The sequence below is a fragment of the Oryctolagus cuniculus genome, chromosome 7 (genome assembly GCF_051225735.1).
Source record: "Oryctolagus cuniculus isolate XC-2025 breed Fujian yellow rabbit chromosome 7, ASM5122573v1, whole genome shotgun sequence".
Lineage (NCBI taxonomy): Eukaryota > Metazoa > Chordata > Mammalia > Lagomorpha > Leporidae > Oryctolagus > Oryctolagus cuniculus.
The window spans coordinates 158,654,487-158,677,661 of NC_142873.1; the positions used below are offsets into that span (position 1 = coordinate 158,654,487).

The following is a 23,175-nucleotide window of genomic DNA, read 5'->3' on the forward strand; positions in this document are numbered from 1 at the left end:
CCAAGGACTTGGGCCATCCTCCACTACTATCCCAGGCCATAGCAGAGAGCTGGACTGGAAGAGGAGCAGCTGGGACTAGAACCGGCACCAATATGGGATGCCAGCACTTCAGGCCAGGGCTTTAACCTGCTGTGCCACAGCACCAGCCCCACATTTTTTAATTTTATTAAACTGACATGTCTTTTTTTTTTTTTTTTTTTTTTTTAAGATTATTTATTTGAAAGGTAGAGTTACAGAGAGGCAGAAGGAGAGACAGAGAGGTATTCTACCTGCTGGTTCACTCCCCAAATGACCATAATGTCGAGAGCTGCACTGATCCAAAGCTAGGAGCCAGGAGCTTCTTCCAGGTCTCCCATGCAGGTGCAGGGGCCCAAGGACTTGGGCCGTTTTCTGCTGCTTTCCCAGGCCATAGCAGAGAGCTGGATCGGAAGTGGAGCAGCCAGGTCTCGAACTGCTGCCCCTATGGGATGCCGGCACTGCAGGCGGCAGCTTTACCACAGCGCTGGGCCCCCAACTCATACTTGAGAGATGAGGATCCTGGGGTGTGGCGAGACCTGCTGAGTCCCGTGGTGACAGAACCAACTCCAGAAGTGCCTCTCAGGAGATGCGATGTCCTCCGGGTCCCTCTCAGTCTGGGCTGGGAGACCGGGGGCTTCTCACGGGATCTGAGCTCTTCTTGGAGTCTGCTTGGTGATGGGCAGGAGGGTTTGGGCGTCACCCTGCCCCCAGCTCGCTGTGCTTCTGGGGGCAGTTATTGAGTCAGTTTCCACTTCTGTAAAACAGAAATGATGAATTTCACAGCGTAGCTCTCAGGTTAAATAAAACAAAGGAAACTAGCGGCAGGTACCAGTGTCTGTCCCTGGGCTCAGCTCAGTCTCCCGGGCACCCCGCTGTGGCCAGCTGAGGGCTTGGACCTGACGGATACTGACGACACCGCAGAAGGAAGGGCCCTCTGCCCCCCTTCTGCCCCCCTTTTCTCCTCCAAAGTGAGTTAAAGTAACCAGAATTCCCCCTCCCCTAGATGGGTCATAAAATGTAGAGCCAGGCTGTGGGCATTTGGCCTCGTGGTGAAGACCCTGTGATGCCTGCATCCCACATCAGTGGCCTGGGTTGAGTCCTTGCTCAGCTCCTGATTCGAATTTCCTGCTAATGGGCGCCCTGGGAGGTAGCAGGTGATGGTGACTCACGTGCGTGGTTCCTGCGACCCACATGGGAGACCCAGACTGAGCTCTTGGCCCAGCCCCAGCTGCTGCAGACATCGGGGAAATGGACCAGTGGCTGAATGATCGCTCACTCTCTGTCCCTGCCCTTCCAAAAGATAGAATCGCCTTCCCGGAGGGGAGCTATAAACCCTAGAACTGTAACTGACTTGCCCCCACCGTTCTCTGTAGGAACTGACCAGGAAGGAATTCTTTGGCCTACCCTATTTGGTAGAGGGCTCAAAGACCCTCATTCCTGAGAGGCCAGGAGGCATGTGAACAGACCGGCCCCACAGGCTCCCCCCTCCACGGCCGCCCAGCCCTCCCCCAACCGGAGCCACACACACAGTTCTCCCTGGGTCTTCCTGAGGACCCTCAGGAGAAACTTGGATGAAATAACTTTGCAAAATGCTTTTCTCTTGTTTCCTCCAAGTGGGGAGTGCTGGGGTTCGGGCCTTTCTGCTGCTACCTCTTGTAGCACTCAGTGAGGAGAGACAGAAATTGTTTTGGAAAAATAAAACCGAACCAGAAGATTTCCCCTGGGGAGAAGGAGGTGAGAGAGGCAGGGGTGCCCCTGGGTGGCTCCCATAGACTCGTCCAGCAGTGGTAACGCTGGCCCAGCGCTCAAAGGGTTTGCTATGGAAAAATTCCCATTTGACAACACACCCGTGCCTGGGGCATCGTCCACCTCCAGGCCCTTTCCCACAGTCCTGACCTGACCTCTCGTCTGCGTTCCTTTGCATCATGGGAATATCCTGGTACAACTAGTTTTGAAATTTTTTAAAAAATATTTATTTATCTGGTGGGGTGTGTGTGTGTGGAGGAGGGAGGGAGAGAGAGAGAGAGAGAGAGAGAGAGAGAGAGAGAGAGAGAATCGCCCTTCTATCTGCTGGTTCATTCCCCAAATGCCCACCACTGCTGGGGCTGGGTCAGGCCAAAGCGAGGAGCCAGGAGCTCCATCTGGGCCTCCCACAGGGGTGCAGGGACCAATTCCCTGGGCCAGGACCTGCTGCTTTCCCAGGTGCGTGAGCAGGAGGCTGGATGTCGCAGGCCACTGCACCACAATGCTCGTGTTTCCAGAGCATCCCAGGGCAGTGTCTGGAACGTGGGCCGCAGTGTGAGCGTGGATCCGTGGATCTGCGGGTCGCCCCATGAGACAGGGCCAGGAAGATTCCTGTCTCTGCTGGATCCCCAGCCCTGGTGACAGACAAGCTCCGCGAGGCAGACACGCCTCCCTGCCCTGGCCGCACACATTCCAGACAGCAGGAATGCCTGGCTGGTGCCAGAAGCAGCCCTGGGTGAGGGTTCGCTTGCTCTTCGCTCACTGGATCCTCCCAGCCCAGGGTCCTGGCTCCCGGCAGGCGTCTCCGCTTATCCACACGGAGTGCCCGTCTCCCGCCTGTGTCCCTGGCAAGCTGCTTCTGCCTCCTTCGCCAGCACGAGACCTCGGAGCCTGAGCCCGGCCGCTGTGTGTGCCTTGCTCACGAGTGTGTCTCTGGCACTTTCCACGTACCACACACCCGACAAGCACTTGGTGTTGCTGGTGAGTGCCGGCTTTATGGGGGTGTCTAAGGGGGGAGCTGTTCACTGTGGTCCTTCTCGAACAGTCTTGCCCATGCCCATCCTCTGGCAGCTATGAACCTGAAATTGAAGGGAAGACTGTACTGGCACCCTGCTTCAGGATGACCTGCCACAGCTTCAGAACAGTCATTTAAAATATAGAGCCGGCGCCGTGGCTCAATAGGCTAATCCTCCACCTTGCGGCGCCGGCACACCGGGTTCTAGTCCCGGTTGGGGCGCCGGATTCTGTCCCGGTTGCCCCTCTTCCAGGCCAGCTCTCTGCTATGGCCAGGGAGTGCAGTGGAGGATGGCCCAGGTGCTTGGGCCCTGCACCCCATGGGAGACCAGGAAAAGCACCTGGCTCCTGGCTCCTGCCAGGATCAGCGCGGTGCGCCGGCTGCAGCGGCGGCCATTGGAGGGTGAACCAACGGCAAAGGAAGACCTTTCTCTCTCTGTCTCTCTCTCTCACTGTCCACTCTGCCTGTCAAAAAAAAAAAAAAATATGTATATATACACACACACACACACACACATACTGATTTATGGAGATATAATTCATATGGGGCCAGCACTGGGGCATAGTGAGATTTCTCTCCTTCTCTGTTGCTCTCCTTTCAAGTAGGTGAAAAGAAACATTTTTAAAAAGATTTATTTATTTGAAAGGCAGAGTTAGAGACAGAGAAAGAGATCTTCCATCGGCTGGTTCACTCCCTCAAATGGCTGCAATGGCCATGGCTGGGCCAGGGCGAAGCCAGGAGCCAGGAGTTCCTTCCAGGTTCCCACGTGAGTGCAGGGGACCAAGCACTTGGGCCATTTTTTTGCAGCTTTCCCAGGCACATTAGCAGGGAGCTGAATTATAAGTGGAGCAGCCGGGAATAGAACTGGCATATGGGAGGCTGGGGCTGCAGACCGTGCCTTAACCCCCTGTACCACAGCACTGCCTCAAGAAACACTTTTTTAAGTTATTTATTTTAAATAGAAGTTCTGTATCCCATATACAATTTGCAAATATTTTCTCCCAGGTTGTGACTTGTCTTTATTTTCTGAATGTCTTAATGAAGAGCACAGGTTTGTCATTTGGAGTCCAATTTATGTTTTTGGTGACACATCTAGAAAATCTTTGTTTAGGCCGGGGCTGCGGCTCACTTGGCTAATCCTCCGCCTAGCGGTGCCGGCACACCAGGTTCTAGTCCCGGTCGGGGCGCCGGATTCTGTCCTGGTTGCCCCTCTTCCAGTCCAGCTCTCTGCTGTGGCCTGGGAGTGCAGTGGAGGATGGCCCAGGTGCTTGGGCCCTGCACCCGCATGGGAGACCAGGAGGAAGTACCTGGCTCCTGGCTTCGGATCAGTGCGGCACAGGCCGTAGTGGGCATTAGGGGGGTGAACCAACAGAAGGAAGACCTTTCCCTCTGTCTCTGTCTCTGTTTCTCTCTCTCTCTAACTCTGCCTGTCACAAAAATAAATAAATAAATTAATTAAATAAATAAATAAATAAATAAAAAATAGGCCGGCGCCGTGGCTCAAGAGGCTAATCCTCCACCTAGCGGCGCCGGCACACCGGGTTCTAGTCCCGGTCGGGGCGCTGGATTCTGTCCCGGTTGCCCCTCTTCCAGGCCAGCTGTCTGCTATGGCCAGGGAGTGCAGTGGAGGATGGCCCAAGTGCTTGGGTCCTGCACCCCATGGGAGACCAGGAGAAGCACCTGGCTCCTGCCTTCAGATCAGCGTGGTGCGCCGGCTGCAGCGTGCCGGCCATGGCGGCCATTGGAGGGTGAACCAACGGCAAAAGGAAGACCTTTCTCTCTGTCTCTCTCTCTCTCACTATCCACTCTGCCTGTCAAAAAATAAATAAATAAATAAATAAAAAATAAATAAAATAAAAATTTAAAAAAGAAAATCTTTGTTTAACCTGAAATTATGAAGATGTTTTGCTATGTTTTCTTCTAGGTATGTTTTAGATCTTAACATGTACATCTGTGATCATCTTGAGTGAATTTTTTTTTTGACAGCAGAGTGGACAGTGAGAGAGAGAGACAGAGAGAAAGGTCTTCCTTTTGCTGTTGGTTCACCCTCCAATGGCCGCTGCGTCCGCGCATCACACTGATCCAAAGGCAGGAGCCAGGTACTTCTCCTGGTCTCCCATGGGGTGCAGGGCCCAAGCACCTGGGCCATCCTCCACTGCACTCCCGGACATAGCAGAGAGCTGGCCTGGAAGAGGGGCAACTGGGACAGAATCCGGCGCCCCGACTGGGACTAGAACCTGGTGTGCCGGCGCTGCTAGGTGGAGGATTAGCCTATTGAGCCATGGTGCCAGCCTTGAGTGAATTTTTGTACAAGTTAAAGGCCTAAGTTCATAGTTTTGTATGTAGAGATCCAATTGTTCAAGCAACATCTGTTGAAAAGGCCCCACTGCATTGCCTTGACACCACTGTCAAAAATCATGACCTCCACACAGCGGACTCCTAGAATGACAATCACTTTAAGTAGCACTAGGACCTCAGAATCAGCTCTTGAGGCATTCTGGTCTGGCTGAAAAGCCCACAAGAGCATTTCAGGCATGGAAAGCCAGGACACAGGTAAAAAATGTCCTACATGAAGGATCATGGTGGGAGAGACCCCAGTGGAAAGAAGCGGTCATCAAAGAAGGATGCACTTCTCTCTGAAGCGGGGAGAGAGCTAATTTGCTTATGGCCTTGTCCAAATACTGACAGAGTTTGTGGATCCAAAAGTCTTCCATAGCCTAGGCAGCTCGTATCAAGAGCCTTGGGTGATCACTGACGTCATACGTTAGTGTTAATTGTAAAATTAACAACAGGGGTCACTGTGCACTTACTCCCCATGCAAGACCTCTGTCCTCAAAGAGTTGGATTATGAGAGTTAACTGTAAAACTAGTGCTCAAAGATTTATCTCGTTTTGGTGTATTTAGTGGAGGATATTCTCATGTCTCATAAGTTTTAGTTATGCCTAAGAATCCAACTCTATTGCTGTTTTCTTAGGTGCTTCCTTAATTAATGATAAAACTCATTCTCAAGGACTTACTTTCTTTTAATGTATTAAGTGGAAGATATTCTTACATCTCATAGTTAATGTCTAAGTGCTCAAAAATATGTATCATTCTTGGGTGCTTCTTTAAAGTTAATTAAGTTTCTTTTTAAAAAAGTAAAATTAACTTTTAGATGTAATGACTTTCAACAGCCCTTGTCTCACTGTTGAGGAACATTTTTTTGTGCGAATTGTTGAACTCTTTACTTAATATAGAGTTGGTCTTCTATGTATAAAGTTAACTGAAAATGGATCTTATTGGAGAATGAGACTGGGAATGGGAGAGGGAGGAGGAGGAGGGGTGGGAGTGTGGGTGGAAGGGCAGGTATAGTGGGGAAAGTTTGTATTCTTTAAATAAAACATTTCTTTGCGGGAAAAATTCAGATGACCACAAATGGGACTATTTCTGGATTTTCAAAAAAATTTTATTTAGGAGCCAGCACTGTGGCATAGCAGGTAAGCTGCTGCCTGTGATGCCAGCATCTCATATGGGCACCAGTTTGTGTCCCAGCTGCTCCACTTCTGATCCAGCTCCCTGCTGATGTGCATCCTGGGAAAGCAGCATGTGATGGCCCAAGTCCTCCGGTTCCTGCCACCCATATAGGAGAACTGGAACGAAGCTCTGGGCTCCTGGCTTCAGCCTAGGTCAGCCCTGCCTGTTGCGGCCATCTGGAGAATGAGCCAGCATACAGAAGATCTCACTCTCTGTGTCTCTCTCCTTAACTCTTTCAAGTAAAATAAAATTAAAAGTTTTATTTATTTATTTGAAAGAATGACAGAGGGAGAGACAGAATTTCCATCTGCTGGTTCCCTGGATGCCCACAACAGCCAGGGTGGGCCAGGTCAGAGCCAGGTGTCAGGAATTCCATCTGGGTGTCCCACATGGATGGCAGGAACCCAAGGACTTGGCCATCACATGCTGCCCACCATATGCATTGGCAGGGAGCTGGATGGAAAGTGGAGGCAGAATTCAGCCCCAAGGATGCAGGTGTCCGAAGCAGGGGCTTAACCTGCCATGCCGCAATGCGCCCCCACGTTTCCGGTTTTCTATGCTATTCCATTTATCTTCGGCCAGTAGTACACTGTCTTGATTGCTGATGCTTTGTAGTAAGTTGTGAAATCAGGTAAGGTCACGTTTTCTAAAATTCTTCTTCCCCAAAACTATTTTGACTATTTTAGGTCTTCTTCCATTTCCATATAAATTTCAGGAACAGGTTTTTTCAATTTCCACAAAAAAGCCTCCTGTAATTTTATAGGAAGCGCGTTGAAGTTGGAGCGCAAGGTGGGCAGAGCTGTCATCAGTGTCACTGAGCCTCCCAAGTCCAGCACACGTTACAGAGTCTGGTTTCCCCCTTCAGTGTATACGCTTTGCCCTTCTTTCATTAAACGTATTCCAAATATTTTGTTCGAGTTATTTTCTTTGTGCTTATCTAGGGACTGCAATGTATATTTTTACCTATTATATGTATTTCAGCTTAGTACTGACAATTCTGATAAAATGTGGTAACTACTACACTGTGACCCCATCTTGTCAGTGCTCCTTTGTGCTATTACTGTCACATGTACCTTTATGGACTGTAAGCCTGTGTTTACAGAATTATTATTTTATTTGACAGACTTAGACAGTGAGAGAGACAGAGAGAGAAAGGTCTTCCTTCCATTGGTTCACCTCCCAAATGGCCGCTACGGCTAGAGCTATGCTGATCCCAAGCCAGGAGCCAGGCGCTTCTTCTCGGTCTCCCATGCAGGTACAAGGGCCCAAACACCTGGGCCATCCTCTACTGCCCTCCCGAGCCACAGCAGAGAGCTAGGCTGGAAGAGGAGCAACCGGGACTAGAACCTGGCACCCACATGGGATGCCGGCGCCGCAGGTGGAGGATTAACCAAGTGAGCCACGGTGCTGGCCCAAGAATTATTTTTTTAATGCAATCCCCCTTTTCTTTCTTTTGTTTGTTTATTTGAAAGGCATAGTTACAGAGAGGCAGAGAGAGAAAGAGAGGTCTCCTATCCACTGCTTCACTCCCAAGATGGCTGCAATGGCTGGAGCTGGGCTGATGAGAAGCCAGGAGCCAGGAGCTTCTTCCAGGTCTCCCACGCAGGTGCAGGGGCCCAAGAACTTGGGCTATCTTCTACTGCTTTCCCAGGCCATTAGTAGGGAGCTGGATTGGAAGTGGAGCAGCCGGGTCTTGAACCAGTGTCCATATGGGATACTGGTGCTGCAGGCGGAGGCTTCATCTACTACACCATAGCACTGGCCCCCCAGTTTTTATTAACTTATTTGAGAGAGCGCCCCTGCACTGGTTTACTCCCCAGATGCCTGGGTGGCCAGGGCTGAAGCCAGGAGCTCCCATGTGGGTGCAAAAAGTCAATTACTTCAGCCATCACCACTTCTTTCCAGGGTCTACAGTGGCAGGAAGCTGGTGTCCTGAGCTGCAGTGGGTGTCGAACTCAGGCAATTCAATATGAGATGTGGCCACCTGAACCTGCATCTTGACTGCTAAGTCAACTCCTGAGACAACATCTTTAAAAAAAAAATTAAGAGAAAAAAAAACCCAAGGGTGACGTTGTGACACGGAGGGTTGAGCTACTGTTGGCGTGCATCCCAAGCTCCTCCACTTCCTGCTAATGGCCTGGAAAAGCAGTGCAAGATGGCCCAAGTGCTTGGGCCCCTGCACCCACACAGGAAACTCTGATGGGAAGTCCAAGCTCCTGGTGGCCTGGCCAGGTCCTGGCTGTTGCAGGCATTTGGGGAGAGAACCAAGGGGTGGATGCTGCCCCTCTCTCTCTTCCTGTCACTCTGCCTTTCAAATAAATACGTCATTTTTAAAAACAAAATATAGTAAGTTTTATATTTAATTATGCATTTATTATTCATCCCAGTGCTGTTCATTCCTTCTGGTAAGTTTAAGATATTGTCTGGTGTCATTTTGAGCTTGAAGGGACTTCCTTTAGTGTTTCTTTTAGGACAGCTCTGCTAGGAAGAAGTTTTTAGGAAAACAAAAATTCTGGGAATGCCTCTATTTCACCTTCCTTTTTTTTTTTTTGCAGGATCGTTTGCTGGACAGAAAACTCTGAGGTGATAGGTCTTTCCTTTCAGCAATCTGAATAACTCATTTCTATGGCTTTGGCCTTCAGCCCCAATCCCCCCCCCTTTTTTTTTTGTTTTGAAGCTGAAAGGCAGAGAGGGAGGGAAAGATCTCAGCGGCACTGCTGCACTCCCCTGATGCCCACAGCAGCTAGAACCAGCCCAGGCCACCAAAGCCAGGAGCCCAGAACTCCATCCAGGTCTCCCACACGGGTGTCAGGGAGCCACGTACTTGAGGCGTCAGCTGCTCCCTCCCAGGAAGCCGGAGTCAGGAGCCTGAGCTGAGTTCTGGACCCAGGCACTCGATGTGGGACACCTCAGCTGCTGCCCTCCCCAGCAGGCCGACCGCGGGCCTGCTCTGCTGTGGCAAAGCTGACGTTCCCAGCCACCCAGTGGCAGAACTGAACTGTGACCCAAGTCCATGGGGCCAAGCCCAGGGCTCTTTCGTAATGAGATTAGCAGGACATAAGCATGCACACCCAGCCTGTGTTTTCCCAGTGAAGCTGGCGTGTCTGTACACGAGTGGTGTCTAAGGTGATTTTAAATGGAAAGCTGAATTGAAATGAACTTTCAAAGACCAGTTTTGGGGCTCCAACAGGTAAAACTTTACACAACGGCTCCCTAAGAGAATCTGGGTGACCTTTCAACTTCCTTGCAACTGCTTCCTCGTTCTGTGGGCTCAGTTACAAAGGAAGCTGCCATCTGCAGAAGGAACAAATTGATTGCTCTGGCCTGAGATTTAGCAAGAGAGAAATTATGCTGAGTCAATGTGACTACACATCTGTATCTGGATTTACCCTAGTTAGTACTGTATAGGCACTGCTTTATGCAAACATGGTTCGATATCTAATCAAATAGCCCTTTTCCCCCTCTTTAATGCTACACCCTGCACACTTTCCATTTCTGTTAAGGCACTAACAAGCAGGAAAATACGGCTTCCCGCAAGTGCCGGGAGGCGGCGGCCAAGTGGCCTTAGGAGGGCAAGGCTGGGACACGGGCCAGGCCCCACCAGGGTGGAGAAATGGTGCTGGAGCCGAAGTTTCACACTGAGCTTGTTTTTATAAAAATTCTCCAATGTGTGCCTTCCGATATGTAAGAAAGACGACCCACTCTACTAAGCATCTTAAGGCTTTGCGGCTTAACCCCCCAGATCCTCACTCAAAGCAGGAGCGTGAACCGCACAGAAGCCTCTCCCAGGGCGGAGCCCCGTCTGACTCCGGTCCAGGGTGTGCAGAGGGGTGGGTCTGCACAGCTCAGCTCTGCGGCTGGCTGAGGGCAGTTCCTGGAGCTGAACCCAAATGGCTGGAACACGTGCTACAGAGAAAGAGCAATTATGAAAAAAAAAAAAAAAAACACACACACACAACAACAACAAAAACCCTGACACCATATATTCGACAGCCAGTGGAGCGGGCATGTGAAGTATGAAGAGATGGCCCGTGCAGGCATGAGGAGTTTCTATGGGAGTGGGGAATACCTGAGCAAAAGTAGAATGACCAGAAAAATCTGACGCAGAATTAACATGCAAACGTGCACGGTGGCACGGGGCACCTGACTTCCCATGCCATTAACTTTGGAGAACATGACAGAGTGTGACCCAGACGGGGTCCAGTTACGGGGAACAGCTGGCTTTGTGAGGACGGATTCAGGGATGATCATCCCAAAGCAGATGTGCTGTGACGTAACGAGGAGAGCTCACATAAGGTTTCAGACTGGGCCGGGCCAGCGCCATGGCTCACTCTTGACGAATCCTCTGCCTGCGGCACCGGCACCCTGGTTCTAGTCCTGGTTGGGGTGCGGGTTCTAGTCCTGGTTGCCCCTCTTCCAGTCCAGATTTCTGCTGTGGCCTGGGAGGACAGTGGAGGATGGCCCAAGTGCTTGGGTCCCTGCACCCGCATGGGAGACCGGGAGGAAGTACCCGGCTCCTCGATTCAGCCCTGGCCATAGCGGCTATTAGGGGAGTGAACCAACGGAAGGAAGACCTTTCTCTCTCTCTCTCTCTGTCTATAACTGTCTCTAACTCTGCCTGGCAAAAAAAAAAAAAAAAAAAAAAAAAAAGAGTGTGCTGGTTCCTAATCCTTGGGCCCACTCTGGCAGCCCCACCCACTCTTCCCCTTTGCCAGGTCTTCCCCTCTGGTTCATTCACTCTAATTCACACACAAACACGATGTTTCATTTCCTTTCTTTAAAATAAAACCCTTTTGGGGGCCGGCACCGTGGCGCAGTGCCAGCACTGGTTCTGGTCCCAGCTGTCCCTCTTCCAGTCCAGCTCTCTGCTGTGGCCTGGGAAAGCAGTAAAAGATGGCTCAAGTCCTTGGGCCCCTGCACCCACGTGGGAGACTAGGAAGAAGCGCCTGGCTCCTGGCTTCAGATCGGCGCAGCTCCGGCTGTTGCGGCCATTTGGGGAGTGAACCAGTGGAAGGAAGACCTACCTTCCTACCTTCCTACCTACCTACCTACCTACCTTCCTTCCTTCCTTTCTCTCTCTCTCTAACTCTCTCAAATAAAATAAATCTTTTAAAATAAGATAAAATAAAACCCTTTTGGGGCCTACGTTGTGGTGCAGTGACACCAACATGCTTTATGAGTGCTGCTGGTTCAAGCCTTGGCTGCTCTGCTTCTGATCCAGCTCCCTGCTAGTGCGCCTGGGAAAGCAGCAGCAGATGGCCCCAGTGCTTGGGCCCTGCACCCACCTGGGAGACCTGGATGGAGCTCTTGTCTCCTGGCTTCAGACTGGTCCAGCCCTGGCCATGGGAGAGTAAAGCAGCAGATCGAAGATCTCTCTCTAAGTCTGCCTTTCAAATAAAGAAGTTAAATCTTTTAAATAAATAAGCCCTTCAACCCCTTTCTTTGACTCCCGTATCCCCTTCCAGGTACCCCGTTTCTCTTCTTTCACAATAAAAGCTCTCAAAGAATGGTCTGTCCTCACTCTTCCCACTTCCTGTCTTCCCATTTCCTCTTGAGTTGACTCCAAACAGGCTTTCTTTGGCAGCACTCACAAAAACACTCTGCTCGCTAATGACCTTGCTAGGGCAGAGGTACCCCTGATGCCTCTGTCCGTGGGAAGCATGTTCTGTTTCCAGAACCTTCCTGCGACTTCGGGAGGAACCTGTAGGCAAGGATAGTCCGGTCCCTTCCACCTTGTCTCCCAGAACCTCGGCTGCCTTCAGGGAACACACACTCTGCTGAGTTCCTCTAGCCTTTTGCTATTCAAAGACTGGTCCCACCGCAGAGGCACTGACATCACTGGGAAGCTTACCAGACGTGCAAAGTCTTGGGCCCCAGACCAGTTCTGTCAGTGTCTGTGCTGCAGTGTGACCGCCTGAGTCTGGTGCAGAAGTGGGTGGGCGTTTAAGCCTAGTGCTTGACACCTGTGTCCTGTATCAGAGCACCCGGGTTCTGCACCTGGCTCTGCCTCGACTCCAGCTTCCTGCTAATGCAGACCCCAGGAAACTCAAGGGATTGAGTTCTTGCTGGTGACTTTGGCATGGCCCGGCCCTGGCCATTGTGGGCATTTAGGGCGTGGACTCAACAGATGGGAACTATTTGTCAAATAAAAAACATTCCGTGTGAGAAGTGCCCCATGAGGTTCAGTATTAGAAAATCCATTTCCTGCAGATGAACCCGCATCCTTTAGTAGCAGTTTTACCAGCGATAAAGGTGATTGTTTTGGTCTCCCATTCGCTTTATTCTGGGTTCTCAACTGGCTCTGACATTAGGCAACAGTACTAGTATTCACTGGCTCCCTGCTGCTTCCTATTGCCAAAACCTGTGGTCACTGCCTAGTCCATGGGCTGTGCTGAACACAGCGATCACGTCCTCCGTCTCTAAGACTCTTCCTCAACTTGGCTGCCAAGTGTCACTCTCCCCACGGGCCACTCCTCTTCCTCTTTGCTGAGCAGACCTTGCTATCCTGACTGCTCCGTGGTGGCACCCCGAAGACAGCACCTCACTCCCCAGGCCTGCTCACCCATCTCGAGCCTTCTTCACCTTACTGGAGGACCTTCCTTGTCTTCCTGCTGACCACTCCAGCCCCAGCTACTCCCCTTCGACTCTGGTTTGCCCAGCTGTTTTGCTGACTACACACTCAGCTGGAAATGTTGGCATCTCAGTCAACATGACCAAAGTCAAATTTTGGCTCAGCCCTAGTTTAGCTGGTCTTCCACCATCTTCTTCCCTCAGCAAACTGCAGCATCGTCCTGTCACTCACACACGTCCTCAGTTACTTTCTCCTTGTCCTCCGACTCCACGTGCTGTCTCTCAGCACTGTGCTAGTTTGTTTTTGTTTTTTTTTTTCTTTTTTTGACCGGCAGAGTGGACAGTGAGAGACAGAGAGAAAGGTCTTCCTTTGCTGTTGGTTCACCCTCCAATGGCCGCCGCGTCCGGCGTGCTGCGTCCGGCGCACCGCACTGATCCAAAGGCAGGAGCCAGGTGCTTCTCCTGGTCTCCCATGGGGTGCAGGGCCCAAGCACTTGGGCCATCCTCCACTGCCTTCCCGGGCCACAGCAGAGAGCTGGCCTGGAAGAGGGGCAACCAGGACAGAATCCGGCACCCCGACCAGGTTCCCGGTGTGCCGGCGCCGCAGGCGGAAGATTAGCCAAGTGAGCCGCGGCGCCAGCCCCCAAACTACCCCCAACCCTTTTTTTTTTTTGGACAGGCAAAGTGGACAGTGAGAGAGAGAAAGGTCTTCCTTTTGCCGTTGGTTCACCCACCAATGGCTGCCGCGGCCGGCGTGCTGCATCCGGCACACCGCACTGATCCGAAGGCAGGAGCCAGGTACTTATCCTGGTCTCCCATGGGTGCAGGGCCCAAGCACTTGGGCCATCCTCCACTGCACTCCCGGGCCACAGCAGAGAGCTGGCCTGGAAGAGGGGCAATGGGACAGAATCCGGTGCCCCGACCGGGACTAGAACCTGGTGTGCCGGCGCCACAGGCAGAGGATTAGCCTAGTGAGCCATGGCACCGGCCAGTGTTAGTTCTAACTTCAAAACATATCCTGGGGCTGGTGTTGTGGCACAGCAGGAAAAGTTGCCGCCTGCAGTGCTGGCATCCCTGTTGGTGTCCAGGCCGCTCTACTTCCAATTTAGCTCCCTGCTAGTGCACCTGGGAAAGCTGTGGAGGATGGTCCTAGTGCTTGGGCCCCTGTACCCATGCAGGAGACCTGGATGAGGTTTCTGGCTCCTGGCTTTAGCGTGGCCCAGCCCTGGCCATTGTGACATTTAGGGAGTGAATTAGCAGATGGATGATCTCTCTGCCTCTCTGTAACTCTTCTTTTCAAATAAACCTTTAAACAATTTCTATATATGTATATGTATGCACACACACACACACACACATATATATATCTCCATATCCTGAATCTGGCTATATCTCCCAGCCTATACTATCCCTGCCTTAGACTAAGCACCATCATTTCTCCTAGGGGCTTCTATTTTGTCTCCCTTCTTCACTCCTATCCCCCACCACCTCCCTAGTTGTTTCCTACTCAGAAATCAGAATTTTTTAAAATTTATTTTGAGAGGCAAAGAGATGAGAGAGACAGACAGAGAGCTACCATCCACTGGCTCATTCCCTAACTACCTCTAACAACCAGGGCTGGGCCAGGCAGAAGCTGGAAGCTGGGACCTCAGTCCAGATCTCCCACATGGCAGGCAGGACCCCAAATACCTGAGCCATGACCTGCTGCCTCCCAGGGTTTACAACAGGAAACTGAGACCGGGAGTGCGGCTGGGCCTCCCTCCCCGGCGTTCTGACATGGAAGGTGGGGTTCCCGACTGAAGCCTTCATCACTAGGCCCAAGGCAGGGCTTCCTCTGTTTGCTGCAGAATCATCAGCACCCAAGAAGCACAAAGTGCACGGGGTGGAGATGGCAGGTGAAAGGAGGCTGACATCGGCCTGGGGGGTCGCGCCTCCCCAGGTACCCAGCACACAGGCCCCTGTCCTGCTCTGCTCACAACAGGAGCTGGCAAACGAAGCTGGCACACTGAGCTCTTCAAATTCTATCACTACCCCTAAAACAAGACACTACACACGGTATCACAGGCTTCGAGGGAGACACGACACATCTTCCAGCTAAAATGGCCACTACCATACTCGGGAGGAAAGCACTTTCAAAGAAACAACATCAGCCCAGCTTTCTTGAGCATAAAAAAAAATCTCTGTTTTGACACAAACACAGTCCAAAGATAAAAGCTACCACAGCAAAAAAAAAAAAAAAAAAAAAAAAAAAAAAAAAAAAAAAAAAAAAGAAATCAATGAGTATCTCCACACATGCCGAATAATCAACACACCAATTCAAGAAACGAGAATGAGGAAGACAACATGACACCCCCAAACTGCCCAACACAACACAATACTAGATTGTGAAGATGAGACTGAAGAAACACCAGAAATGGAATTCAAAAAATTGATCATAGGATTCCTTAGAAGTAATCAGAAGCAAGTGCATGAACTAATTAAATCTGTATGTGACATGAAAGAAAATTTCCCCCACGAAATTGAGATCTTAAAGAGAAAGCAAAATGACATCTTGGAAATGAAGAATTCAATGGAACAAATAAAAAAATGCAACAGAAAGTCTTAACAACAGAATTGGTGAAGCAGAAGAAAGAATATCTGACTTAGAAGACAAACTGCAGGAGATTGCAGTCAGACAAAAAACAAGAATAAATTAGGGCCGGCGCCGCGGCTCACTAGGCTAATCCTCCGCCTAGCGGCGCCGGCACACCGGGTTCTAGTCCTGGTCGGGGCGCCGGATTCTGTCCCGGTTGCCCCTCTTCCAGGCCAGCCCTCTGCTGTGGCCAGGGAGTGCAGTGGAGGATGGCCCAGGTGCTTGGGCCCTGCACCCCATGGGAGACCAGGAAAAGCACCTGGCTCCTGGCTCCTGCCATCGGATCAGCGCGGTGCGCCGGCCGCGGCGGCCATTGGAGGGTAAACCAACGGCAAAGGAAGACCTTTCTCTCTGTCTCTCTCTCTCACTGTCCACTCTGCCTGTAAAAAAAAAAAAAAAAAAGAATAAATTAGAAAACTAAAAAACACTGTTGGGAATCTACAGGATACTATCAAATGAGCCAACATATGGGTTCTAGGAGCTCCTGAAAGTGTGGAAAGAGAGAAAGGATTAGAAGGCCTTTTTAGTGAAATAATAACAGAAAAAGTTCACTAATTTGGAGAAAGAAAGGGACATCCAAGTAAAGAAAGCACATAGAACTCCTTACAGACATGACCAGAAAAGATTTTCACCACGACACATTGTAATCAAACTCTCCACAGAAAAACATAAAGATTCTAAAATGTGCATGAGAGAAATGTCAGATTACTTTCAGAGGATCTCCAATTAGACTCACAGCTGACTTCTCATCAGAAACCCTACAGGCTAGGAGAGAATGGTGTGACATATTCCAAGTCTTTTTTTTTTTTTTTTCCAAAGAATTATTTTATTTGAAAGACAGTTACAGAGAGAGGCAGATCCAGAGAGCAAAAGGTCTTCCATCCACTGGTTCACTGCCCAAATGACCACAATGTCCAGAGCTGAGCTGATCTTAAGCCAGGAACCAGGAGCTTCTTCCAGGTCTCCCACTTGAGTGCAGGGGTCCAAGGAGTTGGGCCATCTTCTACTGCTTTCCCAGGCCACAGCAGAGAGCTGGATCGGAAGTGGAGCAGCCGGGACTTGAACAGGTGCCTATATGGGATGCTGGTGCTGCAGGCTGGGGTATTAACCCGCTGTGCCACAGAGCCGGCACTTCCAAGTCTTAAGAGACAAAAACTGTCAACTCAGAATACTGTACCCTGCAAAGCTCTCATTATGGATGAAGGTGAAATAAAGACCTTTCATAACAAACAGACATTGAAAGAATTTGTCACCACCTGTCTAGGCTTACAACAAATGCTTAAGGATATGCTGCACACAGAAACACAGAAACATGGTCATCACTAAAAAAGAAGGTAAAGGAAGAAAATCTCTCGGTAAAAGTTCAAAGGAAATTCAAAGTAAAAAATAGGAATATTTTTGGAAAAATGGCAGGGCAAAGTCATTACTTATCAATAGTCACCTTGAATGTAAATGGCCTCAACTCTCCATTTAAAAGACACAGACTGGCTGAGTGGATTAAAAAACAAAACCCATCTATTTGCTGCCTACAAGAAACACATCTCACCAACAAAGATGCATGCAGACTGAAAGTGAAAGGATAGAAAGATATTCCATGCTAACAGAAACCAAAAAAGAGCTGGTATAGCCATCCTAATGTCAGACAAATTAGACTTTATCACTAAAATTGTTAAAAGATACAAAGAAGGATACTATGTAATGATTAAGGGATTCAAAAGGAAGATGTGACTATTATAAATGCATATACATCTAATTACAGGGCACCTGGCTATTTAAAAGAAATGTTAAGGAATCTTAGGGAGACACAAACTCCAATACAATAGTAATGGGAGACTTCAATATCCCACTTTCAGCAATGGACCTATCAACCAGACAGAAAATCAGCAAGCAAACCACAGAGTTAATTGACACTACAGACCAAATGGACCTAACAGGTATCTACAGAACTTTTCATGTACGGTTGCAGAATATACATTCTTCTCACCAGTGTGGAACTTTCTCTGGGACTGACCACATGCTAGGCCATAAAGCAAGTCTCAGCAAATTCAAAAAAACTGAAATCATACCACGCATCTTCTCGGACCACAATGGAATGAAGATGGAAATCAGCAACTCAGGAATCTCTAGAGCATATGCAAACATGGAGACTGAACATCACGCTCCGGAATGAGCAGTGGGTCACAGAAAAAATCTAAAGAAAAATTTAAAAATTTCTGGAAACAAATGAACATCACAGTACAACATATCACAACTTATGGGATACAGCAAAAGCAGTATTAAGAGGAAAGTTTATAGCAATTGGTGCTTACATCAAGAAATTGGAAAGGCACCAAATAAATGAGCTATCAGTGCATCTCAAGGATCTAGAAAAACAACAGCAAACCAAACCTAAAACTAGTAGGAGAAAAGAAAGAACTAAAACTAGGGAAATTAAAACAGAAAGCAGAGAAACAAAGCAGTTGCATCTTCTGATCCCTGAGCTGGTCAGAGTATGGGAGACCTGAATTCCTGTGGGGAAACGTGGCCCAGGCCACACTGAGACAAGCGCCAGGGTCGCAGTGTGAGTCCAGAGATGGGTTCAGGGCTGCTGGGGCACGAACGCTGGCTGAGCACAATCATTACCACTCACACATTGTGGTCACTGATTTTCAATGCGGTGCCAAAACAATGGAATGGGAGCAAAGAACAGTTTTTTCAACAGAGGGTGTTGGGATACCTGGGTATCTCCATGAGCAGTAACAGACTTGGTCTTCTACCTCACACAGGACATAAAAAATTTATTCAAAATGGATAGAAGACCTAAATGTAAAATATAAAGTCCTCCAACTCTTAGAAGGAAGCATTGATGTACCTCCACGACCTTGTATGAGACAAAGGTTTCTTAGCTCCAATATCAGACACATAAATAACCAACAAATAAATAGGTTGAATTTCATTTAAAAAATCTGTTTTGAATATCCTAACAATAACAATGTGTAGGTCACAACATCATGACTTTGGAAAAGAAAGCACTATCTTTGCAAATCAAGAAAAAATGTGTAATCATTTTGCAGAGGGTGTAGGAATAAATGCACACGAAGAGCCTTCTGATGCACTGGTTGTACCTTTATTATTTTTACCTCGTTCACTAACAGTTCTGTGGTGCAAGGTTACCATACACAGTTAGATAATGTCTGCATTGCACAGCTAGGCTATACAGCAAAAGAACCCGAATTAGTACAAATACAAGAACTATATTTACATTCTGTATACTCAAGCTCCAAACATCAGATAGTATTTACAAAATAAAACATGAAAATGAAAATCCAAAATTAATAATGTACATTGTTGCTAATGTGCTCAACTCCTTCACTGGGGGAGATCGGTTTGTAAAGTCTTGGTTCAAAAAGGCCACTTATGCTTCACGGGCTTGTGGGAGTGCACAAGGATGGTGACGAGAGACTTGCATCTCGACAGACAAGGACGTTAGAGCCACAGAGTCTAAGACGATGCGTACACACGAGAAGGCTGGTGGATTCCTCAGGGGAGCTGATGCCAGAATACACGGCATGAAAACAATGAACTCAAGACATGAGAAACCACACACAACAGCCAGGGTCTGGCGAGAGACCAGCCTCAGCTCGGACTTCCCATCTGAGTGCCTTTTGTCTGTGCGTTAACATGAATTTTGTATTAGCTCTAATTTCTTCCTTTAAATGGGGGCTTGCTTAAGATTTCAGTGTGCTCAAACTGTAACTTCATAAATGGCCTTTTGAACAGTGGCAGCAGCTGATCTCTCGGCCGATGCGTCAGTTTGCTGAGGAAGCACGGTGAACGCGTGCGTGCTCTACCCAGGCCACTGCGGCCCTCTCGCCCAGGAGAATGCTTTGGCCATGTGGCACGGATGCAGGGCACACACGTTAGAGCCTCTGCGAGCAGCGGCCGGCTAGTCTGTTCTCAGGAGCAGGTTAACAATCACATTTTAGAAAGGAAACCCAGAGGAAAACTGAAAGACCCAAGTCCAACCCACAGATGAAGCAGACCCGTCCCAGGGAGCCCGAGAGGCGCAGCGGGGAGCGCCGTGGCCCAGTTTGCAGTGCCCAAGCTGCATCCACCCGCACGTCCTCACACACGTTAGTAGCTCTGGAAGTCTTTGCTTTGAAACATGCGCCAGAAGTCCTCTTGTTTTTAGATCCCCAGATCAGAATGATTTAATTTGTCCCTTTATTTGATACAAGCCAAAAACACACAAAAAACGAGTAGCCGCAGAAGTTTTAGTTGCTGGAGGGAGTATATCCAGTAACGGGTTTGCAGGTGGGAGAAAGCAGCTTCCCTTGCCTTCGCCTCATCTGACGTGGGCCGGGGTTCAGGGGCCCTCGGCCGCCCGGCAGCAGCGCTGGCCTGCGCTCCCTGTGCAGGGCTTGCCGGCCCGCAGGCACCTGAGAGCTGACTGACTCCCAGGCAGGGGCAGACGCAGGCCAGGCGGAGCTCCAGTGTGGGCACTGCTTGTGAGGCCTCGGTTCACTCTGGCAGGGAAAGGCGGGGGCAGTGGGAGGAGGAGATGTTTTCATTAGCATTCATTTCTATGTGATTTGTCTAAGTTTTCTTTCAGGCATTTTTTGCTTGTATAAAGGAGTGCTTTTTAAAAACTAAAAATCCCCTAACAGGCGGTTTCCGTAAGCTTAGGCTCTTGGCCTTTTTGTCACTGTGGCCTCCTCAGCAGTTCCTGCCACACAGCCTGTCCCAGAGCAGCACCGTGGTGGTGGCCTTTTCCGGAACCTGCTTCAGCTGCAACTTGGAAATGTGCCTCTAGAGAAGTGGGGTCCAAGAGGGCAGTCTGCCCAGCAGCCACAGCAGGGTCCTCACACGGTGCGTGCACATCTGCCTGGGGTCCCTAGTCTTTCCCTCGGGCACACTGCAACTAGACGGTACAGTCTGGCTGTTCTAGCATCTAAAGCTTCCAAAGCAAAGACTTTTCAAACCAATGTGGAGTTAGAAGAAAAAACCAAAGTCAGCGTCATGCATGTCAAGCCCTCAGTACCCCACCCCCCGCTGTGGCTCCTCTGTCCAACTTCTTAGCAGCAGCAACAGCAGTGATCAATTCTAACAGTGACCTTCCAATCCCATTTTCATTTCCCTGAAATCAGATTTAATTCCAGCCAGGAAGCTGTCTCTAAGCATGAACAGATCCTGCTGGATTTGAGGAATACACCAGAAGGGCTTACTACATCCATTCGACAGTGAAGAAACTTCCAACTACATTAAAAACTCAACATACACTTAGAAAAATAACATTACCGTTAGTGACTCATGTTTAAGGAGAGGAGAGAACTGTCTAAAAAGCCACCTCTGAATCACCGACACCTTCCAGAGGAGGGCGCTGCCTGGGCCTCTGACCTTTGGGCCTTCAGCGCTGGGACGCACTGTTCTCCTTTTTGAGAAGCAATTTCAAGGAGTGCAGCTGCAGCCTGTTCTTCAGAGATGAGCCCACCCAGCGAGTCGGAAGCAGGGGTCTGGTGATGGTGAGGCTCCAGCACGCTCTGGGCAGCACGATGCAGAAAGCAACCCAGCTGCCCACAGCCCTGAGACACCATCAGTGCTCCCAAGCGGGGGTGAGCAGATTCTTTCCTGGATGCTGGGGCGATGGTGAAGCTACTGGCACAGGGAAGTCAAGGGCGGCACAGAACCACTCCAGGTAACTGGCAAAGCAGCTGAGTGATGTGCGGCTTTCCCCATGCCCGCCTGTAACAGTACTGACAGCAAAGAAAAGAATTACGCTCTACGGTGGTCTCCCGCAGCTGGCCGGCCTGGGCTGTCGGGCAGGGGAGACTGTCAGGGGTGCGCTTCCTCCCTCCTGCATGGGTGATGCTTCTACACAGGCAGGGAGGGGGAGACAGGCAGGGTACAGGCAACAGCGTGGCAGGTGTACCTGCTTTTGTTTGCAGTCAGGATGGGGGGATAGTTTTAATCCAGGGATCCAGAAAGCAGAATTTGCCAAGACTGCATACTCACGAGTGCAGGGTGAGAAGCACCAAGGAAAACCGCCGTGGGTTGAGGCGGCTTCCCGGTGCACACTGAAAGCTACAGTTCTTTGATTCAGGGAAGCAACAACAAACTCAAAGCCGCCACCCAGCATGATCATAGTTGTAAGGTCAACAAGGACCATCAAGCAAGACTCCCCCTTGTGGGACACTTGTGTATTACAGCGCACTAGTTCTAAACCACACCAGCACCAGCACGACAGCCAAGGGCAGCATGGGAAGCTGCCTGAGAGAAACGCAAGGGGCAGGGACCCTGCTGTGAGAGCACAGGCTTCCCACTGGCCGCTGCCCTCACGACCACTGTGAGACACGTGGGCCTCTGACAACCTCGTCCCTCTCAAGGGGTCACAGCAGCCCCGGTCCCAGGTCTACAGAGGTTTCCCTTCTCTCTCCCACCGCATGAAAACCACACAGCTACGCTCTGAAGAAGCCCGATTTTGACCCAGAGGATGCAGCTGTCCCCTTTCCAAGATCACCACAGCCTTGTCCCTGAATGGAAGTGCAGGAATCGGCCACGGCAAAGAGACAGCGGGAGAACATTACGTTCTTGTCCTCTCAGGCCCTAAAAAGGCCAGACGTCTCCTTCCTGAGTCTCTAAGCCACCCAAGAAAAGGAAAGTGACATCACATTCAGAAAAGACAACACCAAAGTGGTATGCTGCCTTGAGACACAAAGGTATCCAGACAGCGGTACAGACATCAGAGCGGCTGTGAGGGGACCCAGCACACAAGAGGACGCCAGAATACACCAGATAATAACAGGGAAAGTCATCGGGTCCCCTCTGGGGCATCGTGTGTGTGTGTTAATCTTTTTCCTTTTGTTAGGCCACATGCTACTAACAAGATTCTCAGCACAGAGAAAAAAAGAGTACTGGGCAATGGTGATGGGGACGGGAGAGCCAGGGAAAGTGCTGATGAGGAGGGAAGCAGTGAAGCCACAGACCACACACAGGAGAACCATCAAGTCACAAACAGAATGGGAGGTAACACTTTCTTTATCGCCCGAGGTGAGAGAGGGCTCTCAGCAGTCACTCAGTATTTCGGCTGGCTCGGGCATCTGCGAGACAGCTTGGACCTAGAGGACAAATGAGGGGCAGCATTAGCAAGCCGGTGCAGGTGTTCCTCTCCTCACAGCTCCCTCCCTTGCACGGCAGGCCCAGGTCTCCAGGCGCAATGGCTCGGGGAGTAAGTCTTACTCACTCTGGCAACCCTGCCCTAACAAGGCCCTTGAAGCACAGGGTGAATGGTGGGAGCCCATTTAGGCTCTCCCAATCTTCCCTCTACTCAGACCCCTTGAGCCCATCTGCAGGCCTATGAAGAGGATAGATGGAGGGGGAGATTCACCCATGCAACGCAGCTGGAGTCTCCCTAGGCTCAGGACAGATGTCGGTGTGTGCTGCCAGAGGATGAGCCTCCTTCCCGATGTCCCCCTCACACACCCCGTGAGCCACGAAGACACTCCTCGTGGCCAGGACAGCCCTGGGGTCTGACAGGCTGACTCCCCGGAGCCAGGTGAGGCCAGACCCGTCTTCGGGAGGCACTTCAGGCTCTGAGATTCCAGAAAGCAGGGGCTCATTAGCACCCTACCACTGCACTTCCTTCCGCTTCCGTCTCTCCTCCCTCTACTTTCAAACTATTTACAACACTTTGTTTCCTATTTGTGCT

General features: G+C 50.1%; 1 protein-coding gene across 15 annotated transcripts in view; it reads right to left on the minus strand.

Annotated features, from left to right (window-relative positions):
* Positions 1-18,578: 18,578 nt before the first annotated feature.
* Positions 18,579-23,175, minus strand: part of KIF1B (kinesin family member 1B) — a 174,757-nt gene continuing 170,160 nt past the window's right edge. For all 15 annotated transcript variants that reach the window (XM_089301499.1, XM_089301493.1, XM_089301492.1 and 12 more), the window contains one exon: positions 18,579-22,585. In XM_089301499.1, coding sequence (XP_089157625.1) covers positions 22,543-22,585 — 43 coding nt within the window. In that variant the 3' untranslated portion in view covers positions 18,579-22,542. The remainder of the gene's footprint in view (positions 22,586-23,175) is intronic.